The 15,232-nt window shown below is 39.1% G+C and overlaps 1 protein-coding gene across 2 annotated transcripts in view; it reads left to right on the forward strand.

Annotated features, from left to right (window-relative positions):
- The window catches only part of CLVS1 (clavesin 1), a 107,304-nt gene that overhangs the window by 36,259 nt on the left and 55,813 nt on the right, over positions 1-15,232 (forward strand). For both annotated transcript variants that reach the window (XM_049818885.1, XM_049818893.1), the window contains exon 3: positions 3,424-3,598. In XM_049818885.1, the coding sequence (XP_049674842.1) occupies positions 3,424-3,598 (175 nt within the window). The remainder of the gene's footprint in view (positions 1-3,423; positions 3,599-15,232) is intronic.

The raw sequence follows: 15,232 nt of genomic DNA on the forward strand, positions 1-15,232 counted from the left end.
TATCTTCTCCAAAATGTATCACTTTCTTGCAGTGTGTCTTATTTGACCCCTTATTTTCCAGCAGTCCCTCAGCTTTATTATCCATGTATCTCTTCAAAATGACTGGTGGTAGAGACATGCAAATAGATAATTTAATTTCCCTGCAATGTCTTTATCCCCTTTAATTGTTCCCATTGCACCCTGGTACTCCACTGAGCCTTTTGATTCTCTCACAGCCTGCTTATGCCTCTTATAATTAAATAATTTCTTCTTATTTATTTTCATGTTATGCCTTTGGCTAATCTCCCCACCAAATCCCTCAGCTAAACCATCTTCATTTTTGTTTTACGTTATTGTTCGTTACCACTAGCTTCTGTTGGGCTAACTTCCCATTTTCCAAAGGATATCTGAAGAGCATCTTTTGTGGTACCTTTCCATTCAACCAAGGCATATAAGCACTCTGTCTCCCTCCTTCTTTTTGTCTTTCTGGGGCTTGTGCAAATCTTTTGTAACTCATTAGTGGCTCACTTCAGTAGGCTCCATGCTGAATCCTTACGGCACCTTACACATTTCCTTTTGTGTAAAAGTAATTTATTTCACTTTTTTTTGTGTGAGAGGGAGTTAAACTGTTGGGGAGGGGGGGTAGAGGAGGGAAGGGAACATTAAGCAAAGGAACAAAAGAGGTGGACTAACAGAAAGTGGTTCTGTGTTCATGCATAGAAAATGATTTGGATGCAAATCAGTCACACAGCTGAATGATTTGTCTCAAAGCCTCAAGATTAGGGAGCAGAGGGCTTCAGCCTCAAGTGGCACTCTGTCTGATTTCTATCCAGACCCTGTATTCACAAAACAGCGTGCCGGCAGACAGCCCACCTGGAGGACTTGTGCGCTGCTTTCATGTCTCCTTGTACTCATCTGAAAAACGTCTTTGTGTTCACTTTGAGTTATTTCCTACACCGTGTCTTAAAACTGTGCAAATACATAGAGAGTGGGAGGGATCTGGGCAGGGAACAGCCAGATTAGTTACACACTAATAAAACTGGGTGCTATATCTCACGGGCAAATAATTCCTACTGAACGTACAGGGAAGTACAGGTGAGTAATTGCTTGATAATCCAGTAATTTATGTAGACATGCAAACAAAGATTGGAATTCCTCAGCATAGAGTCAGAGAGGAACATTTTGCACTCAGTCAAATGAAATATTTAACTGTGTTTTAGAATTTAAGTGGATTACAGAAAATACCTTGTATGCACCATTTCCATACAGCCCTACTGAAATCATTATACCGCTTTTAAAAGCATCAGAGGTAGCAGGATCATGAATATGAGTTTAAATGTTCTATTAAGAAAACTTCTTCCCACAAATGAGGAATGAATCCTGTTCTGATCACAATGTGACCCTGTTTTCACACCTTCATGAAACAAGTATTCGGTTCATTTTAAGATTTACAAATGTGGGATTAAATTGAATTCTGGATTAGTCCATCTTCCCCAATCTAGCCAGAAAGCCCATCCATGAATGATAATACCATTCTGTGTTGATGCCAGCAAAAGAGTAGAGAAGGCTAGCACGTGTATGTGGACACTTTTTGAGTCACTGCACACCTCTGGAAGATTCCATGACGCAGTTCTTGTGGAAGGCTGACCTCTTGAATAGGGATGCTGGGGTAGAGTAGTGTAGGATATGTTAAGTAGATAAAGTCTAGAGTTGCAATCACTTTTTTCATCACTGAAAGTCACCCGTTTCAGCAGTGCAGTGGGAAGTATATTCACATCACAGGTTTTTGAAATAAATTTAGACTAAAAAGAAATGTCAGTTGCCAATCCAATAGGTATTTCTTCACCTTACGTTGCTAAGGAAAGTACTCCTTCAGTTTGTCTGTTTAGCACAGCTTCCCCATACAATGTGAAAATATCAAGGTTGTCCTGTTACTGCAAATGAGGGAGGGGTGGTCTGGTATCCAGCAGCAACAAAGTTAAATACCTTTAAGCTCTATGTGTTGCAAGTTACCTCAACAACTATACTTCAGAGAAGTTTCTAACTTTTGCAGAAAGACACAGTTCAGAAACAGCTTTTCCAAGGGACTGTGTCTTACGAGAAGAAATGTACATTTCCACTCAAAACCTGCTGAGACAAAAGTGAAAGAATAAGAAAATACTTCACCGTTTACTTCTAATAGAAATTTATCATGTGTTGGTGCCATTCAGAGACAGAGGTCTTGATGGTAAAGAAGTTTGTTTTGACTGCACATAGTTTTTTTTCTCTCAAGCAGAATTTGAAACAACACTCTAGTATGCTTAGATGACTTGTTTTAAATTAAAGAAAACAGCAGTAAAGGATTAAATGAGAATCTCTGTAGGAGAACATGGTGTGAACCTTCCCTGTAATAGACCTCAGGCCTCATCAAAATTTGAGAATTATACAGAAGTAAAGCAGATTGCAATAGCAGTATGTTGTGATTTCACTTTACAGAAGGTTAAGCTGTACTTCCCGAAACTTTCCTTTCTCATTGCTCTCTAAAAGACTCCGCTGTTTGTAAATCATCTTAATGGGAAGGACAGATGATGAGAGGGCCTGATTCAGCTTACTTGGGTGTAAGTATGGAAAAAGTCATTAAAGCGTCCAACTCTTACTTTTGTAAAATGCATGAGATGGAAGTAGACAGCGGCCCAGGCTTCCCAGTACAGACTTTCACATTAAAGAAAACATTTCAACATTTTCTTCTCTGTCACTTGCTAACTCCTTCATGGCCTCCATGGTTTCTAATTATTCTCCAGAGGGAAGCCTTGCAGCCAGCCTATTGGTAGCTGTTAATTAATAAAGAGTTGCCATTTTGAGTGGATGCAGCTATTTTCCATGTTGCATTTGGTTTGCAGAAATAAGGCAACAGTGAAATGTTATTGTGCAAAGCCTTGGATCATTCCCTCCACTCAAGCAGGAAACCAGAGAGCCTAGCTGTGACCATACCATTTATATTAATATCGGACTGATTTATTTCCTTTTCTGATTTTCCTCTTTATAATAGAAAGAAAAGAAGGGGAAAAAAACCTCAAACAAAAAATCTGGTAAAGTATATCCAAAGGAGCAGGCATTTAAATGGATAGCCTAAATCCATTTCATTTCCCCACAGACAAACATTTTCCCAAAGTAGCTTAGCTAAAATCTATTATAAGGAATGCCAGAAGAATGGAAAAGATTTAATTCAGGTTTTATTTTATCCACCAGTGAGCAGGACTTATCACATCAAGCAGAAGAATGTGAGTTTCAGAGTGGGAGCACTTTAGTGACACCTCTGAAACAACTCTCTTTTCAGAAGAATTCTATCAGAATAAATCCCTGTCCCTTGCTCATGTCCCATCCACAGTAAAGGTTAGTAGCTTGAGGTTTGAAGATAACTGCAGCAACTGATTTTTTTTTTTTTTTTCCCTGCTTTGGCTTTAGGAACTCCTTCATAGATATCCTTCGGGCTATCCTACTCTCCTTGGAAGTGCTCATTGAAGATCAGGAGCTTCAGATAAATGGCTTCATTCTAATTATAGATTGGAGTAACTTCTCCTTCAAGCAAGCCTCCAAGCTTACACCGTCTATCCTCAAACTGGCCATTGAAGGGTTACAGGTAGGTGGAGGGTTATACATGTACCTGCAACTTTTATTCCTGCAGCCAGTGATTTTTGCCTCAGTAGGCACTGGGCAGGCTGAAGGGTGGTGGGAGAAAATAATCCAGAATGCTTTAGTGTCCCATCCGCTCGCAGCACAGATTGATTTTCAGACATTTAATTTTGACTGTCTTTCGCTTTTATTTCAGCTGTAAATCAGTGTAACCAATATGTGTGTTACTTACTGCAGCATTAAGGAGGAGGGTTAGAGATTTGAGTTTAATCCATCAGAGAATTCAGGGGGATTAATCCAGCAGCGTCTGCCTTCTGGAGTATGCAGTCCACATGCAAACACATCTGTATGCAGAGGGAGGGAGGGTGGCAGGAGATGAGAGCAGCTCCCTCAGCAGATGGAAGCGCGCTGTCGTGTTCACACAGATGCATTTGTGTCGGAGGGAAATGAGGAAGAGGGAGGACAGGCTCCCTGTTGTGTCCTCATTCTGACTGCCTTCATTTGTCACACAGGATCCTGCTACATTACGGTTCAGACTGTTCAGGGGCTGCGCATCGACTTGGTGCTTGCGAATAAATAGGAGCGAGCTAAAACTGTGTACTGTTATGGGGTTAGGTGGAAAGTGAGGACAAGGCAGCTGGGGCTTGATGGGGCAACCTGAGGATGAGGGTAAGCTGTGGTGCTCAGAGAGGACTTCAGTCCTTTCCACTAAAGTCTGAGCCCATCTCTGCTGTTAGACCTGAGATGGATTTTTAGGTTTGAAGTAGTCTGGCACAACCTTATTAATTGTGGGCATTTGACAGAATCCAAGGACTAATTAGGTTGGAAGGACCTGTGGAGATCACCTTGTCCAACCCTCTGCTCAAAGCAGGGCTGACTCAATCTTAGACCAGGTTGCTCAAGGACCACGTTCAATGTATCTCTGTATCTAAAAGGAGAGATTTTATGAGTAATTGTTTTTCCATTTTATTTTTAGTACTTTTCAGGAATCCTGCAGTCATAAATACCTCAGGAATAATCTTCCCTGGTGTGTGTGTATCTTAACTTTAACTCATATAGGAGGAAGAACAATTTGTTCAACTTATTTTTTGGCTAACAAGTTGTCTACAATTAGATCATGATTATCTCTACTTTATGCTATTATTAAAAAATGAAATAGAAAAATCTGCAAGCAGTTTTAAGCTTGTGTTGCCCTTTGTGGGGAATTTTCATCTATTCTAACAAATTAGAAAGTCAAGCTGTGCAATTAGTCCCTAGGACAATACTTTATCTTCTCCTGCTGATACGATCACTTCATCTGCCTTCCTTCACAGAATAACATCCTGTGGTTCTAAAAAACCCTCTAGTCAGAAGGAAGATAAAGCCAAGTGTCATTCATAAGGAAATCAAATTCCAGCAAGGTGTCCTTGTGCCTGTCCAAATTTTGCACTTCTAACTCTCTGTAAGAGGCCAGTCCAGCCTTCATCCCATCTGATTTCTGTCCACAGCACTGCCAAGTTGTCTGCCTACAGTTTATTTGCAGTTGTTGGCACCAATATGATTCTGGAAGTACCGAAGCCTGGAAGTACTAAAGCTGATCTTATGATTGTGTCATTAGCCTGACGTCCGGTGCTAGGCAATTTAAGGAGGCTGCCTTACTTGTTGGTGGGTGGCCATTTCGTTTCTCATTTAAACTCAAGTTATTGTTGTCTTCTCCATGATAAATAGAAATATAACTCTCTCTCTCAAAAGTACAAATTCCGTTAACGTGTACTTTTCCAATCACTGGCAGGCTTGACAAGTTGTAGGAGTTGTGAAAGCTGCACTCCGATTTACCAGGTTTAGATGCAAGTCATTCATGCTTATGAAGCACACATTTAGCAAGCAGTGTTGGTGGATTTTTTTTTAGGGATGGGTTTTTTTGGCTCTCATCGCTGCTGTTGAAGTACCTTCATTAAGATTTTGTTCTATTATTATTTTAAAAGAACTACTGCTATCCTAATGTAAAATTTATGTAAAATGTAATTGAAATGCAGACAAGACCTACATACAGAAAAAGAAGAGTCACAATATGACTTGAATTGGAGGTCACTGAAAGTCAAAAAGTCAGGTTCTACTCTCTTGAGATGATGATGTCAGAAAAAAATTGAGATTGTTTTAGTTTCTTGTTATTTCTCACAGCTAAGGCACTGTGCATGTATAGGTCCTCAGACCGGCAGATTACGAGGCTATTCCAATCCTCCTTTCTAAGAAGACATTTTGGGTCATATTAAGTCCTGTGTAAGTCCAGTGAAGGGGGCGGAAGGAAAATAATTTTAATGCGATAGCTGAACTATTCTCCCATACCTTTGTTAAGCTTTCATCAGATTCAGTGTCTCAGACCATTGTTTTCTGAAATGTAGAACTGCTAAAAAAAATAAACAGTAGTGTATTTAATAATTTAAATCTATGCATGCAGTAATTTTTTTCTTACTTTCAAATTGCTTTAAGCCAATTAATATATTGGCTGTTCATATTTTTGCATTTATATTCAATTTATTTTTTCCCTTAAATTGCTACTGCAGCACATTATCACTAAGTGCAGGGATAAACATTACACAGGTGCATATGTTAATTCATCCTGTGTTGTAAGACCAACACTAGTCATATCTAATAGGCTTGGCTGCAGATATGTTAATTCATCCTGTGTTGTAAGACCAACACTAGTCATATTTAATAGGCTTGGCTGCAGAGATTAATATGTTGCTATTATATAGGATGCTCAGTTCCAAATACTGTAAAGCCTGTAAATGCTCAGGGAGATGAAGCATGAGTTACATCATCATGTGGCTGAAAGCACATTTTGCTCAATACTACTCTTTGTTCTGTTTGGATTTCTGTATATATTGCATCACACAAGATAGCTTATTATAACTCAACAGGGCACCTACTCTGCTTCTCTGTTACGTTATTTAATGACTTAAAAGTAGCCTTATGTCTCCACTTTAAACAACAGTTGTTCAAATGCTAAACAAGTATTTGTATAGTATGGCAATTCTCATTATGCCACAGCAGTGCAGGGACAAATGTTTTCTTAGTCCCTAAACCATGTCTGATTAATGAGCTCTGCTCTTTTATCACAAGGCAGTTGCTACTGTATCCTTTGAGCTCATACCATACTCCCTAGACCTTACTGAACTCTTGAGTTTCAATACATTAAAGAGAAGGTTGTCATGTGGATGGAAAGGTGAGGAAAGAGATGTGTATAAAGCCAATCTATTTTGCCAAAAGCTTGATGAGTTTTGACTTCTGATCCTTATTCTTTTAATGTGAACAGATTTTCCCCTTCACAGCATATTTCTCCCCTCTGTTCTCATTGTGAAGTTTTACTTCTCTGTGTGTTGTGATGATCTTATAATTATCCCATAATGGTAGAAAAAATTTAGTTGTGGCTTAAGTTAACCAGAGGTTGATCTTTTGGCATATGGTATAACAATTTAGAAGCATCACAGCCTAATGGCAAAGATAAGAAACCCATGTTGTAAACGTGAAGCAGGTAAAACATGTAAAAGAAGGTCACTTCTTAGTATGCAGGATGTTTGCTACTGACCACTGCATTTGAAGACCTCTGATAAACATGGGAATTAGGGCTGAAGTGTAAGTGTTACAGTGAAAACAGCCTGGATGAAAAGTGAAGCCCAGACTTTTTTATTTTACTGCTGGTTGTTTTTTGTTCAGAGGATGTAGTTGTTTTGCCTCCAGACAGAACTTTTGATTTTAGGGTCCTCCTAACAATGAGTATAGAGGAACACTCTTTGCTTCTGCTTTATCCAACACCAGAGGTATGTATCAATTTAGAAATTCCCCCAGCTAATAGTGTGAGTTGAAATGCAACAACTCCTCCAACAGCACCCAGAAATATTCCAAACTTTCAAAACACACAAGGTCTGATCTCGCCTGCCATTGCTTTGGTGAAAACAAAGCCAGAAGGCCACAGCCTACCAAGGCCCAGTGTCGTGGTTTAACCCCAGCCAGCAACTAAGCACCATGGAGCCGCTCACTCACTCGCCCCCCACCCAGTGGGATGGGGGAGAAAATAGGGAAAAAAGAAGTAAAACTCCTGGGTTGAGGTAAGAATGGTTTAATAGAACAGAAAAGAAGAAACTAATAATGATAATACTAATAAAATGACAACAGTAGTAATAAAAGGATTGGAATGTACAAATGATGCGCAGGGCAATTGCTCACCACCCGCCGATTGACACCCAGCTAGTCCTCGAGCGGCGATTCCCCGCCCCCAATCCCCGTTCCTATAATGGATGTGACGTCCCATGGTATGGAATACACCGTTGGCCAGTTTGGGTCAGTTGCCCTGGCTGTGTCCTGTGCCAACTTCTTGTGCCCTGGCTGGGCATGAGAAGCTGAAAAATCCTTGACTATAGTCTAAACACTACTTAGCAACAACTAAAAACATCCGTGTGTTATCAACATTCTTCGGATACTGAACTCAAAACATAGCACTGTACCAGCCACTAGGAAGACAGTTAACTCTATCCCAGCTGAAACCAGGACATCCAGCTGAGTAGCTTATGGCACAAATTAGCAAGCTGGATTCAAAACTGACCTGAAGATAAGTTTGCACTCCAGTGTACCTAGTACTGCCTTACATCAGGGCTAACTTGCCCCAAGGCTGACTCAAGGTACCGAAACAAGTAGGTTGAATGGTTATATCCTGGCCATAGTCTTTCTTTCTCTGATAATTTTGTAACATGCGATTGTAATCACATATGTGAGGACAGTGACTCTTAAAAAAAAGCCCTACGCCTACCTTGCGACAATGATTAATCACTGCAGGAGTGATCTTTAGGGTTCAATTGGGCTTTGATTCAAATTTCACAATCATTGCAGCTAATAGTAGTAACAACAGGGAACAACCAAGACCTGCAAACAGGAATTTGTCCCCAGACTTTCATTGGTAATAACCTGACAGAAGTTATGACCAACAATGTCCATTAGGAGACCCATTAAAGTTCTTTTGTGGTTTTTTTTTTTTTTAAATTATCTTCAGTTTATCATAATTCAGTGAAAATTTCAAACAGGTCTTTTTCTGGGAGGAAAGAGAAATGAAAGGAAATCAATGATGCTGACCTTAATCAGACAGTGGTACTGATAAAATTCTTCTGAAAAAAACCTCCGATCTTAAAAGAAGGGAAACTTGTATAAGCTTCTCTTAGAAAATTGTTCAATGTACATTTGTCCAGAATAGCTCTGATGCTGAGATCAAGTCAGATAATCAAGCTAACAGGTTTGTTTGGACATTATTGGAGGTTATTCCACTTCAAAATCTGGAATGAGATACCAGATTAGGGAAAACACAGCCTGCTTAGAATTATATGAAGCTCTTTGATCTTTAATATGAGCAATAGATTTTAAAAGTTAAATTTCTTTGGGGAAATTTCCTCCTACTGTAATTATGTGGGATTGAGAAACTTAATGTCAGTTAAATTATAGCAGCAGATTACTTATCGCTTGACACTATCTTATACAATCAAATATTTTTCATGTTGTGCTTCAGAAGGCAGAGCTAAAATATAAAATATGCTCAAAAGGCGGGCTAGAATGTAGAGCTTGAATGAAAAAAAGCGTAGTCCAATGTTATGGCAAAGACATAATTTTTTTCTTTGCTTTTCCAAATCATAGTGAAAAATATGAGCTTTTAGAGTTGATAAAAGTTTTCCAGTGAAAAACATTTTTTTTCTGGAACAATGTCATGTTTTCAGAAGAGAAGTATTATGGTGAAATATGTTTCCAAAATTCTCTGGAAAAAATCTGGATATATGTCTCTTTCAAAATTTCTCATTGGGAGACCAAAATACTTAATATTCTGTTTCATTATGAGTAGTGAGAAGCACTTGATTTCTGTCTTAATTGTTAGAATTTCTTGCTTTTTCAGAGTTGAAATCCAGCTGAGATAATGGAACACTATTTCGGATCAGCATGACCCGGGTTAATGGGTATGATTGAATCTTTGTTATGGTCAAACTGGGGATCTGAACAGAGCCCAGACAGTCCTCATGCATCTGGAGATTTTGCCAAACCCTCTACCCCGCAAGCGCGATCTTTCCTTCAGAAGCCCAGACCCTGGTGCAAGGAACTGGCTCTTCTCTCCTTGCTTAAACACATTTATACTCTGAAACCCAAGGTAGATGTGATCTCTTTGACTTACTTAGTACTGCCAGTTGAACTCTTCATGAGTCATATGAAGGATGCAGGCTGTAAGATGCCTTAAATAGGAAGTGTAAGATACAACCAGTCTTTTCATAGAGTTTCTGAACATAATACTGCTGTTACTTGAAAAATTAAAGTGAGTAAGAATCCACATCATAACAAACTGAAGAACACTTTAAAAAGACTTATTCTAGCCAGCGTTTCTGTAGAAATCTGTAGCGTAGGGAGAAGTCTATCCATGCTATAAATATCCTATGATGCTGTTATGTCTCATCAGGTATTTATAAGAGGTTGAATTAACAGAAAGACAGAGAGCTCTCTGTCATTGCCTAGTGAAGACAGAACAGAACAAATCCTCAGTAAGAGAAGCTAAGCAAGTGAAACCATATATAGGCACATGTATACACTTGCTTGGGAAAGGAGAAGTAAAAAAACCTTAGCACCTAGTGTAAAAAGCTCCTCAATGTAAACTCTAAAGCTGTTTATCTCTGGGAGACTAAGTGCAGACTCAAAAGTCACTCATTCATTTGTTCAGCTGCTTTTCAGTCTTTCAGGCTGAAAATCAGAAAAGCAAAAATTAGCAGAGAGCTGAGGCCAGTTGCTGGTGTAGTATAACTGGCTGAAGCTCTGTGCACATCTGCAGAGTAATGCTGATTTATGGTAGCTGAGAATTGGTCCCTCTTTCCCTTCCCTGTTATAGAAAGAAACCTGCTTGAAAGCAGACTGGTTTTTCTTTTTTTTTTTTTTTTATGTCCAGAATTTAAAGACTAGCAAAAAAATTAAGGAAATATTTAGATTTTGGATTTTGTTCAAAAGTGTTGTCATTACCTTTCCCAGAATAGGGCAATCAAAGAAAAGGAGATATTCTATGCTGGGTCCTTGAGGATGGGTAAGTGTTTTTTTTAGTAGTGGCCTACCAGAGGACAGGCAATTTCCTTAGAGCATAAAAGCAGGATGCTCCTGTGTCATAATCACAGTGAACTGATACGTCCAAAAGGCATGTTGTCGTTTCCCAAACTAGAGTCCCTGCTAATAACTCTAGAATACCTGCCAATAAATCAAGCTTATGTTCACAGAGGCAAGATTAGCTATATAAACATGGGTTTCCCTACAGAGGAGGACAAATCTGGTCTGTGAAGAAAATAGAGAAATTCTCCCAGTAAGAATGATTTAACTGTTTCTGTAAAAAGACAGCTTCAAGATCTAATGACATTCAGCATCTGGAAAACAGCTACAGGTCAGAATTTAACAGATGCTGTAAGACACAATGGGCTGTCCCAAACATCTGTAGCAAAAAATCTTTCTTGATTTCAAGTCCACTATTTGTATGAAATGTAATTTTGTGTATTTATACAGATACTTGAATGAAACCACTTCCAGTATATGCAAGTATATGCTTTTTAGCATACCAATTTTTTTCCATTAAATGCTGTCTCAGAAGTTCCCAATCTGTTCTTTAGTTATTTTTTCCTCAATATTAGAATGTGCTTCATGTTAGAAACCTGTGTTAAACTGCTGAATGTGAAGTCACTGCTAACGGTGAGTACTTGGTATCCATTGAAAGAAGGTCAGTTTGAATCATTCCAGAAACGCTCATACTATCTGTCTCCAACAGTTGTTGTGATATGTAGAGTGAGTACTCTCTGAGCTGTCAGTGAGGGTGCCTTTGAAATTTTAGGAGATGAGAAAAGGGATTGACTCATTATATATAAAATAAAGGTATATAAACAGACATTGCTCTCTGCAAGAGAAGGCCCATGTTTATTGTGTGCCTATCATCACTAGGGAGTTGACTGCAACAAGGAAAAAGAAGAGCATAGTAGGCTGTAGCCTCACATTTGTCACTTGAAATCCAAATTAACTGCTTAGTAGAATTGATCAGCCCAGCCATGTTTGCCAGTTGGAGGCTTTGGGGCTTTTGGCTGTGAGTAAAGGATAAGCTGCAATGTAGACAGCCCGAGAGGCTGGATATATGAAGTGGAAAGTCTTTTTTTAATGCCAGTTATTACATTTTAGTAAAGGTCTTATCGAGTTGCTGATAAGAGTTAGACAGGAAGAAAATACTCCTTCAGGCCCGGCAAGGAATTGGGAAAGTTTATTGCAGTAAGTCTTCTTAGAACAGAAAGGAGCTATTTCTTACTGGTAGCTAGTAAAAAGGCAGCTAGAGCTAACACCAGCCATCTTCTAACCTTTCCACCAACATATGCATATCAGCTCATGTATCTTGAACCTTTCTTTCTCTCATAAAATCTGAACGTGGCCAAATGTACTTGCATTAAGGCACATTATTCCTGTCCTCAGTAATTTCATAGAATTTCAGGAGTGATACATCTGTAATAAGTGTTTAACTTCTTTTACAATCCCAAAAGCCTTTCCCTTTTTAGCATGAAAACGGAGTGAAAGGTTCCTGAAGAGGGTGTTTACTACAGATACCTTCTTGCTATGAGAAATATATAAATCAATTATGCAAAAATATAGAAGGGAATGCATGTGCAAGACTAGACCAGAAAGATACAGTAGTGACATTTCAGTGAGAGCGATGTGCCAGCAGCGGTGGAATGGGTATTATTTTGTTTGAGATGTGGAGTGGTGATGGAGGTACATGTGGGTAGGGAGATGGAGGCAGTCAGAGCAAGAGGAGGAGCGACAATATGACTGTACACCATGGTGTGTGGCATGGATTATCCCCTGAGCACAGGTGGGTAAGGATTTTGCTTTCTTTAGGAGGCCATTGATGCTGGAGCCTCCCTAACAACTGTAGGACTGAAACCCATGTCCCCCGGGAAAACAGCTTTGGCAGGGTAAGATCAGTTGTGCCCTCACACCTCCGTCTCGCAGTCCCATTTTCAGCACATGCCTTCAGGATTGTGCTGCATCAGTGGAGCTGGGTCCCTGACTGCTGCCATGCAAGAGCTAGCAGCTCGGCTTGTGCGGATGCAGGAGAGGGCTCGCCAGGACTCTGTGTTCCCACTGTCCGCTCTGCTGCTTGAGGCAAGGTAATAATTTCTGGTGCAAGTTTTTAACAAAGAGCTGCAGACAGTAACATTTTACAATACTGCAGAAAGGCGATGATTTGGAGAAACTTTTGCCTGCTTGTTGTTTGACTCCTATTATGTGCAGAAAACCACTAATTTTCTACCACGCATAAAAATTCTCTTTAAAGCCTCATCTATTATTATTATGTCCTCCTAAACAAAGCAACTTATAAATTCCTCAATACTTTGTATAGTCATACATATTTGTATGGTCAATATGTGTGTGGTCGATATGGCCAAAAGAGACTACAATAGTTCCATTAAGTTTGAGGTGAAGTCCTAACTGATGTGAATGGGACTTTTGCCATTTCCTTCATGGAGGGTGTAATTCCACCCCTATTACACTATGGCAGGAAGTGATTTTCCACTTCATAAGAGTTTTCCAGGCTTGTGGAAAATGTCCCTCAATATCTGAGCATTTTTTGGAAATTTTGCACATCAATTAGAACTTTTTGTCTAGTGATTTTGAAGCACTCAGTTTTGTTCTCAAACATTTTTATGTCTCTACTTAACTGTGTAGAGCTTAACACTTGAAACAAGCATTCCTGAATAGCAGGGGCTCCTTGATGCAAAAATGTCAACCTGAAACATCTCAGACTTTGTAGTCTTCCAAAGAAAGATGAAAACATCGAGCGAAAAATTCATTCTACTTCCTTCTCCCCTCCTCTCTAACCCTTGCCCCCCACTAAGCTTTGATTTTGACAAATAGGCATTTTTTGAGGAAAAAAGCATTTCAGTGGAAATTTCTCCTGTAGCTGTACTGCCCTGTAATTCAAGCCTTCCTACGATTCTTTCAGGATGTGTTTTGCATTCCTTTCTGGTAGACACATATTAGACTATCGAATGTGCATTCTGCTTTTTACTCTGAGCACACTCCCACTGTTTCAAACTGTTTGCAGTAGAACCAGTTTAAAGCACGGCCAAAGTGTAATAAAAATAATTTCCACTTAGGAGAAGCCTTTCTGATCAACTCCAAACTACATGCAATGAAAATGCAGCTAAAAAAAAAAAGCATAGCTAACACAAATACAATTACAATGCAAATATTCTTCAAATAGCACATACATTTAGAATGTCATCAAATTGACAGTTTTTCAGAATAGAGGCAGAAGCATGACTATATATGTGATGAGCAAAATACTTGATCGCTGTTTAAGAATTACAGAGGATAACTGCAGAACTTTCAATAAACTGAAAATAGAATTCAAGCTTGCCTAGGCTTATAGGGTAATATAAATATTATTCTTGTATTTTCAAAGAGAATTTAGAAGCAGCTTTGAAGTAGTAGAAATGTGCTCAGTAGCACATGCGCTCAACGTCCTGAAGAGAAGGTTTCTGGTGGGTTAGTGGGAATGCTCATGTAAATGGACATCTGCAGTAGTTACAAAGTGTCCTACTCTTAACTTCTGTGTGAAGTTTCATAAAGACTCCTGCTGGCAATCCTAACTTTATTAGGTTTCATTAACAAATACAGAGAACCTGAATTTAAAAGTTTCTCGGGAAATAACATCTCCTCAGTATAGCACAGACAGTATTTACCTCCTTGTGATGGTCCTTTCTTTTATCAAATCATTTGATATAATTTATGAAACTTATTGCTAAGTGTGAGGAAAGCTGTGAGGGGACAGTCCTAAAGAGATAAGGATTCCTGAATCTGTACTGTAACTTAAATTAATGAATTGGTACAGATAAAGGTTTGGACTTAATTAATCAATGTGGGTGAGCTTTCTGCTAACATCGGAGACAATATCTGCTACTATGTCTCTCTGAAATAAAAATTTAATTATTTTACTATGCAAAAAAATTAACCCTCTGTATTTTCAGACAAATCCTAAACTTTTTTTAATTAAAAAGAGAATGTGTGCACTCATAGACAACCAGGCAAACCTCACTTTCTGTTGCTGGCCACTGTCTTTGCTTAAGTTGGGTCAACAATCACTGCAGCATGGAGACTGTCTGTAGTCATTTAGCATCATGTGTAGAAGAGCCACTTGGACAACCAGACTGACAAAGGACTAAGGCAGAAATCAGCCAAGCTGCAGTCCCAGTCAGATACTGCATCAGAATTTCTGCAATTAAGCTTTTCTACAAACAGTCAACATTTTCTAAAAGAAGCCCATAACTTTTCACACAGAAATAAATAAATAGTTTGGCCAGAAAAGCTGCCTCTTGTTGAAACTGAAACTCAGTTTCTCTGCAAGTTTCTGGCTTAAGCTTAAAGTGTATCACCCCACATATTCCTACCCAGTCCCTGCCGTGGATATGTGGTAATTTAATAACAATTTCCACGCAAAGCAGAACTACCGCAAATACTAGATCAGTTTAGCCACAGCCATCAGATCAGCTAGCCATTATTTAGCTTTTTCCATTTCCCTCCTTCCCTGCTTTTTCTCTACCTTTGTCATTGCTTTCTCCTCTAA

Source organism: Accipiter gentilis, chromosome 2, assembly GCF_929443795.1.
Source record: "Accipiter gentilis chromosome 2, bAccGen1.1, whole genome shotgun sequence".
Classification (NCBI taxonomy): Eukaryota; Metazoa; Chordata; class Aves; order Accipitriformes; family Accipitridae; genus Astur; species Astur gentilis.